This window comes from Salvia miltiorrhiza, chromosome 1 (genome assembly GCF_028751815.1).
Source record: "Salvia miltiorrhiza cultivar Shanhuang (shh) chromosome 1, IMPLAD_Smil_shh, whole genome shotgun sequence".
NCBI lineage: Eukaryota > Viridiplantae > Streptophyta > Magnoliopsida > Lamiales > Lamiaceae > Salvia > Salvia miltiorrhiza.
In genome coordinates, this window is record NC_080387.1 from 17,466,419 (window position 1) to 17,475,640 (window position 9,222).

The following is a 9,222-nucleotide window of genomic DNA, read 5'->3' on the forward strand; positions in this document are numbered from 1 at the left end:
TAAGCTGAAAAAACCCACAAGCCTCCCAACAATGATATGCCGGCGCTAAAAGCCTTTGACGTTTTGGTCAACGGCTTATGCCTCCGGACCTTCATTTTTGGGAGGCTTGTTGGTGTTTTGAGCTTATTTTTCAGTTTTATGTAAGATGCAATTGATAAAAAAAGTGAAATGAAATATTGAATTACAGATATTCAAATATCATGCAACTAGGATTGTTTTTTCATAAAATAGTCATAAAAATGTCAAAACTACATAATCAACTATCTAATGGTACGCAAAACTCGTAGATGCTACTGCCTATCTTGCGCCTATAGTCAGTGGCATGTTGATCGCCCCACGTAATGCTCGGCGACCCTGAAATCAAATGCTCCACAGACATGCACGCATAGACACCAGAGCTGCACTGGTCAGGCTGGTGAAACACTTCAGTCATATCGGCGTAGCGGATGTTCAATTTACGCCAGCTGAGGTTCTCTATTGGGTTATGGACAATCCTCGTCCTCTCAAACCAGTAAGCCACGTCAAGCAGCCTACTAAAAAGGCATTGCAGCGGCTTCAGTTGGATCAGCTGGGTCCGGCGCGGTTGCGCCAACGTTTTGAACCACTGGGCGTCGAAGACGTCACAGTTACCCGTGAGCATATCCACTCTACAGGTAATGAAACGGTCGTCTATCAATATAGGCATAATGACATGCACATGCAAATACAATTGGTTAACACTTCATTGATCAACAGCTTCGAAAGCATTTATAATGTAGGCATATATGAGTACCTGTGTGGCATCCATCCAATCATTTTGAGTCGACGAGGTTCGTTGGCCATACACTGCATACAAGCGGTTGGGGTGCGGGAGCCAGTTACGATAAGGCATGTCACTTTCCAAAATCCTTGCTTCTTTCTTATCGGGGAACATTGCACGAGAAGCATCCATGAGGATCTTGAATTTCTTTTCCAAATATATCTGTTTATAAAAAAAAAAACCATTATATTAATGGAATATTTGATTGTAAGCGCAGAATAATTAATGCTTACGAAGAATTCTGTATCCAATATGACAGTGGTCCTGTCATCAATCCCATCTATCAAGTCAGCATGCGCCATCAACCTATGCCTCAACGTCATCATGTACATATCAACAACCTGCACATATTTTAATATTAGTATTAAGTAAAAAAAATGATTAAATGTAAAAACTGCTTCAGAAAATAACCAACCTCAGTCGTGAGGTCAATCGTCGGGTTTTGCATCCTGTGGGCGTGAGATTCTTCTTTCAAAACCCGTGAATTACAAAAGCCATGAATTCCTCTTGTACTCATTGGGTCAAATTCTTGTTTGCAAAACCCGTGAGCTTGAGCCGTCCAATCTATCTCAAAAGGCGTACATTTGTCTTTTTTTGGTTCCAATGTGGATTACTACAAATCAATGTGGATTCCTCTTGTTTATTTGTTGTGAATTATTTCCAGTATATATATCCGTGAATTATTTTGGGTCATTTTACTTATTTATATAAATATCATCATTTTGGATCTTTCATATGTATTTTTTCAGAAAATATATATATAAAATAAATAAATACGAAATGAGGGCACGTTTGTGGGTTATAAAACATTAATAAAAATGATAAAAAATTCAAATTTAGGTATATTGTGAACAAATTGTTTTTTCTAAAGCCAATGGAGTAACAAGCCTCCCATAAACCCTAGCCGCCTGCATAAGCCGCGGGGTATTTTAACGCACGGCTTTTGCAGGCGGCTTGGGTTTATGGGAGGCTTGTTACTCCGTTGGCTTTAGAATATTTTTTTGTTCACAATATACCTAAATTTGAATTTTTTTAGTATTTGTATTAATGTTTTATAACCCACAAACGTGCCCTAATTTCGTATTTGTTATATATATATATATATATATATATATATAGGGTAAATATCATATTAAACCTTGAACTATACCCGCTTTATCAAAAATACCCTGAAAGTTTCAAAATGTTCTCTAAACCCTCAAAGAATCAGAGTTTTATCAAATATATCCCGCATTTATTTTCCGATCGCCAGAAATGTGACGTGGCTCGCCGGATGCCACAGTGTAATTTATATTCTATTTTTTTAAATCCATGTCATTTTATATTCTACTTTCTTAATTTATGTCATTTTCTGCCCATTTTCTGCCTTGAATCGGGCTGAACCACCCTTGCCTTGTCGCCCCCTATCACAGAGCAGAGCAACGCCATGCCGATATTTCATCGGAGTCTACTTTCTGCATAAACAAGTGCCTCAATTAATCAATCCCTGCTCAGCATTGGTAGTATGCCTTTTCACAAGATTGGACTAAATTACAGGAAATTATAAGTAAAATAAGCAAACAAAACTAAAACCTTCCCCATCGAATTAGAAAAACCCCTCGCCGACACTTGGTAATGAGCGAGAGGACGGAGGAATGCGGCGATAGGCTTCCCAGCCGAGTCGCACCTCTGACCCGTGGCGGAGCCGTCAACCGAATGACGAGGCAACGTCAACCGAGAACAGAGCGATTCGGCGGTGATGACTTTTGGGTGTTGCTGCTCGCCGGAAATTACATAGATGGCGGCACGATTCTGTGAAGAAATATAGGGCTTCCCCGTCTGTGCGTGTGTATCGGTGTTACTGTGGGTGACCCGCGGCGAAACCATGCCACGATTGACGAGAAATTGCTCGTGAATTTAGATTGGCGAGAGGGTTTTGCCGTGGATTTAGATAGGCGAGAAATTGCTGGTGAAGCTGCTCTTTCACCAAGATTAGCGAGAATAAGGTGAGAATTATTGTTGGCTGTAGAGAGAGGAAATGATGGATCTGTCACCGCTTGAATTTTTTTCTTGAGGTTAGATTTTGATGACTTCATCGGAGATGGTGATGGATTGAATTTTGGGGGAATTTTCCGGTAATCTTGACGATGAAGTCCCCATTTTCCCTTCTCACCGGAGTCATGAGTTAAATTCTGAATCGGGATCCTTAGGGCACGACAACAAATTCTAGAATTAAGGAATATAAAATTACATGGATTAAAAGAATAGAATATAAAATGACATGGATTAAAATATATATATATATATATATAAATTACACTTTGGCATCCGGTGAGCCACGTCACATTTTTGGCGATCGGAAAATAAATGCGGGATATATTTGATAAAACTCTGATTCTTTGAGGGTTTAGAGAACATTTTGAAACTTTTAGGGTATTTTTGATAAAGCGGGTATAGTTTAAGGTTTAATATGATATTTACCCATATATATATATATATATATATATATATATATATATATATATATATATAGGGTGTGGTTCTAGAGAGAACTACATTATTTGTGAGAACGGGAGAACCATCAAATCTAATGCATCCACTGTAAAAATTAATGCATTCGCTGTTAAAATTAATGCACTAAAAAAAAAAAATGCTCCCTTCAGGATTCGAACCCAGGATCTGCATTCATCCAACAAGATGATGCATCCACCGTAGATCTTGATGATCGAATGGCTGAAAATGGTTCTCCGGTCTTCTTTTATTTATGGTTCTTTCTTGAACCTCTCCCCTATATATATATATATATATTCGATTATATCTATTTAATTATTTATATAAATATCATCATTTTGGATCACTCATATGTATTTTTTTAGAAAATATATATATATAACACGTTTGTGGGTTATAAAACATTAATAAAAATTCTAAAAAATTCAAATTTAGGTATATTGTCAACTAAAAAAATATTCTAAAGTCAATGGAGTAACAAGCCTCCCATAAACCCTAGCCTCCTACAAAAGCCGCGCGTGAAAATACCCCGAGGCTTATGCAGGCGGCTAGGGTTTATGGGAGGCTTGTTACTCCATTGGCTTTAAAATATTTTTTGTTCACAATATACATAAATAGGAAATTTTTTGCCTGCTTATTGATATTTTATAACGCACAAGCGTAGCCTATTTTTTCAAATTTTTCAAACCTACAGTGCATGAAAGTGACGTGAGTTAGCAATTAATGTCATTTTTTCAGATTTTGAACAATTCTTAACTACCTATCTTACACATTTTCTTACACAATTGTACTTGTGTAAGAAAGGTGTAAGAACTTTTGCAAAATTCAATGCCTACCTATCAACATCAATTGTACTTTGAGTATTTTCCATAGACATATTATATGGGTGGGTAGTTTCCATAGACATATTATCAAAGTGGGTAGATTCATATATTTAGACATGATATAAAGGTGATCTCCTGTACACTCTGGTTGCACCTTGATCCATTTTTTCTTGAAATGACATTAACACTATTTTGTTTTACAAATAACATTATTTCAAAAATAACACTAACACTATTTTATTTTACAAATGACACTATTTCGAAACTGACACTAACACTATATTGAAATGACACTAACACTATATCGAAATGACATTAACACTTGACAATCGGGTAGGATAGTCCAGTTAGGTTAGATTTGGGTCATGATCTGGATCGGGTATGACCCGGGTGTACCGTATACCCAAGTGTACAGAAGATTTTGTGAATGATATATACCCATTCTAAAAGATAAAATTTTAAAAAAAATACACATTTTTTTACGAAATATATAAAGTATACTTATTTAAGTTTTTTTCACTCTTATGATGAACATTAATGTATTTTGCACTGATGCTCGACTCGCAATCGACAAATATCTAGCATTAATTAGTTTATTTTTTAAAAATACTTGACTACACATGCTCGATTGCTCGACTCGCAATAATTGAGCATGTCTAGCATTGGTGTGTTTACAACTAATGCCCGACTCACATAGATCGAACATTAATGTATTTATTAAAAATACACTAATGTTCAATACACTCGACTCGCAATGATCAAGCATGTCAGCATATGCATTTACCACTTATTCTCGACATGCATTGATTGAACATGTCAAGTAAAGTTTGTGATTTCAACAAATTTTGTGATTTAAATAAGGATAATTTTATTCTTTATAATTTAATTTCTTTTATAATAAATATTTTTTTTAACCATTAATCCTAAAAATCACCTTTTGTCTATTATTAAGGCATCCGCTATGAAAGAAGTAAATCGTGGAATATTCAAGACATATTAAATGGGTGAAACCCTCATAATGTGGCCCCTACTAACGTAAACATGGAAGGACAACTCCCTCTTTAATGAAAGTATTAAATGTTGCTATTTCATCTTAGAATCTAATACGTATATAACTTTATTGAAATCCAGAAAAAATAAAATAAATTTTGTGATCCACATTTATACACGAGATTCTAACGTGTTGAATCAGAACTTGATACTGAAATTTTGGTTTAAGAGAATTTTCAAAAATAGTTGAAAGGCCAATATAGTTTTTTCACATGCCAAATCATTTTCAGGAGCATCAAAAATTCAGCATAAGTTGATAATTAATAATATTTTATTATTCAATAATTAATGTAGAGAACAATGTTATTTGGGAGTGTAGAAAATAAATGACGATAAATGGAAAAAGATGCAGAACCGATGCGAGATTAAATCTCTCTCCGTAAGGCAAAATTACTTTCGCTCTGTGCTCGCGGATCTGCAGTAATTGCCCCCATGATACAACGGTTTGGGGATGATAGATGAGTCCTTAGCACTAGGAGATCGCTATCCGGTCGAACGACTTGATACTCGGAACTAAGTATGTAAACTAATCTAATATGACAAGTTGATTATCTGAATTCGTTGGTGTGTTTAATCTCATTCTGGAGGGCCCTATTTATAGTGTTCCAGGGGTTTCCTTGAACGGACGTGACTTTTCAGTCCAAAGAGGTGCACCCTTCTTGTTCAAAGAGATGTGTCTCTTCTGTTCGAAGGGGTGTACTGTGTGGGCAAACATGTGGTCCGAACCAGTGTGCCTCTTCGGTCCTTAACCGCTGCTACGTAGGTTTGGGCAAACAGGTGGTCCGAACCATCGTGTCTCTTCGGTTCTTAACCGCCGCCACGTGCACTGTTTCGGCAAACAGGTGGTCCGAACAGTGACTATCTTTGGGTATTAATTACTCATTCAATTCTTTTTAGATTTGAACAAGTAAATATACCAAATTAATCTACTCAACATGTTGATTCCAAAAATACTTTTTAATTCCATTAATTACAAAGAAATTATGACATTAAATAAGCTATTTATTCCAACAAACAAAACATATATCATTTTCTCTGCATAAGCATTAGTTATTATTATTATTTTTAGTTAATAACTATAATTATCATTATGCTTTATACAAAGTTCAAAATTTATATTTTCAAATTTAAGATTTTATGAAGTAGATATGGATTATTTTATTTTATTTTTAAAGTATATTTTATAGTTATTTATATATATATTTTTAATATTATATTTATTTAAATATATTGTTTAATTTGGATTTTCGTGGTGACTGGCATCAATAAAAATAGAGTGGAACTCGCAGTCGCAGGATTACCGGTTTCCACTAAAGTGAATAATCAATAGATCGCGCGCATTGTTTATTTTTATTTGTTACCTGTTGCGTCACATTTATATTAAGCAACTAAAATCCATATTCCAGAATGCATGCAATCAAACTTATATTTGATTCCACATTTTAAATTGAAATGTACATAGCTATTCAATATTTGAAAACACACAATATCGCATATGAAGAATAGAGTTTGTAACACACTAGATTATATAATTGGCAGGTGAAGTATGGTTGGTACTTGGTCAACCTCCTCATCAAATATTCATCTTCTTTTTTTATTTTTTTTTTATGAAAATACTGTATAAACTAAATAACGAAAAAAGTTATTACAAAAAAATCTTGGGCATACTCAAGGAAAAAAAATTGCCACAAAAACACCCGACCTCAAGTGAGGAAGGGGGGCAGGGGAGCCTTCGAAAAAAAAACTCAATGATTTCCTAGAAAAACCCTATTCTATTACATAAAGAAGTAGATATCATAAGGCATTTCCAACATTCCTTGATTTCTCAGCCATTTTCTTGGTTTTTTAAGATTTTGACGCTTTCCAGCCCGCAGAATATGGCCTGCCCCTTATGTGTATTTTGTGGGGCAATGGCCCAAGGCCCCAAAATTTAAGGGGCGCCAAATTTTTCGCCTAATAATTAACAGATTTACAGAGCAAACATGAAGGAAGGTAAAGTTTTATTTATTCTCTCTCAAAGTACAAAATGAAGTTAAAGCACTATTTATACTCCACATAAACATTGCTGGATGGAGAAGTGCATGTGAATGAATTAAAGGAAACAAAAGTTACTGCAGCCCACTAACAAAAGCGCACTTACAGAAACCAACAACTTTGGTTCTCTATTTATTCTATAAGTCTGATAATAATATTATGTCTTACTTAAAAAAAATCCCTACCTATTTAAAAGAATTATTCAGTCGCATATGTAATTATTGAGTTTATTAAAATTTTAGATTACTTTTCCACAGGGACGGAACCAGGAATTTTATTGGGGGGGGGGCTGAACTTTGATGGGGGTTCGGGGGCGGTAGCCCCCGTTTTTTTGGGGACATTCAGTACATTTTAGACATTTTTATAATAATAATAATAATAATAAACAACATTTTCATAGATAATATAGTTCTAATACATTTGAAATAACATAGCTAAAAAAGTTCAATACATTACAAATAACCTAAGAATAAATACTTGGTGAAGTAGTTGTTTCTGTTTGAGAAAGTGATGACAATTGATTGCGACGTGTACTCATCGACTGAAAACGTTGTAATATCTTTTCATTATCAATTGTTGAGAAAATATCATTTTCAATGTACACGATCAAACTGTCATTCATCCACTCGTCCTGCATACGATTTCGCAAATCACTTTTGACTAGCTTCATTGCAGAAAATGCTCTTTCAACAGAAGCAGTAGCTACAGGTAAAACCAATGTCAACTCAATCATACGATAAACCAATTGAAAAATTAAATGATTGCCACTTTTAACCATTTCTTGTGCAAAACTTCCCAAATCAGTGATCGTAGAAAGGTAAGGATGATGCCGGACAAGTGCTATGAAATTACGGAGTTGTTGTGAAAGACACAAAGAATCACCTGTTAAATATTTCACATTAATAAAGATACTACGAAATTATTGAAGTTGATGTGAAAAACAATTAACTGAAGTTGATGTGAAAAACAATGAATGTACATAGCATAAGGATTTTCTTCCAATATTAAGGCCTTCAACCCATTGAACTCACCTCTCATATTTGAAGTTCCATCATATCCTTGACCCCTCAGTTTTGATAGTGATAAACCATGTTTCACAAATAAAGCACTAAGAGCATCTTTAAGAGAATGTGAACAAGTGTCAACAACATGCACAATGCCAATAAATCTTTCAATTACACATCCTTTATCATTCACATATCTTAAAACTACCCCCATTTGCTCTTTCAATGATACATCCCGAGCCTCATCAACCAATATAGTAAACACTTTGTCCCCAATATCATTAATTATAGCAAGTGTAACCTCTGAAGCACAATGTCACACCCCAATTCTTGAATGAATAAATATAATCGAGGTGCAACTAATTCATAGAAATAAACAAGGAACAACCTTGTAAAAACCCGAAATAGGATAGAAAGTCGGGCTATGCCCCTTTGGATCACAAGTTTTGTTTCATGCTTCTGACAACCGACATTCATTGGCATAAATTAAGTAGTGAAGTGTCTAAGCTCGGTCAGATATATCATTTGAAATTTAACATGAAGATCTTAAGTTGGGAAAACAAAAGACTGATATGAGTAATTGCTACAGCGGAAGTCTAACATAGGAATTTATCTCTAGCCTCAGCTCCGTCCCGTCAGCACCGGCCAGCCAACCTGAAAATATTTGAAAGTATTTTTGGGCTAAGTACTAATGTACTTAGTGGGCATGCATTTTCATAAACATTTCATTATTTTCTTAAAGACAGTTTATCCAATCATACTTGACATGACTTAGAAGGTTTTAAATTGAAAGAAGTACTTCTAAGCATGTTAAAACATTTTCTTTCATTTGTGCGCACATGTCACACTCCCTTTCTGTTACTCGCTGTGATCCCGGACCTCTAGCCACCGACGGATCCATTTTTCCCATTGCACTTGCCCTGAGGACGTAACTCAGACAAGTTGAATTGACCTCGGGACGCTACCCAGGCAGGCCTTACATGATACATGCTCTGGAACACGTCCAGCCAAGCACCCTTAT

The 9,222-nt window shown here is 35.3% G+C and overlaps 1 protein-coding gene and 1 long non-coding RNA gene across 2 annotated transcripts; both read right to left on the reverse strand.

Annotated features, from left to right (window-relative positions):
* Positions 1-1,915: 1,915 nt before the first annotated feature.
* On the reverse strand, positions 1,916-2,839 carry LOC131006811 (uncharacterized). The gene is made up of 2 exons (XR_009095775.1): positions 2,372-2,839; positions 1,916-2,253 (listed from the first exon to the last, which is right to left on the reverse strand). It is a non-coding gene; the product is annotated as an uncharacterized LOC131006811 (long non-coding RNA).
* Positions 2,840-7,660: 4,821 nt separating this feature from the next.
* LOC130989445 (uncharacterized) lies at positions 7,661-8,415 on the reverse strand. The gene is made up of 2 exons (XM_057913475.1): positions 8,229-8,415; positions 7,661-7,899 (listed from the first exon to the last, which is right to left on the reverse strand). The coding sequence occupies exons 1-2, from the start codon at positions 8,413-8,415 to the stop codon at positions 7,661-7,663; spliced, it is 426 nt and encodes a 141-aa protein (XP_057769458.1).
* Between the last annotated feature and the right edge of the window lie 807 nt (positions 8,416-9,222).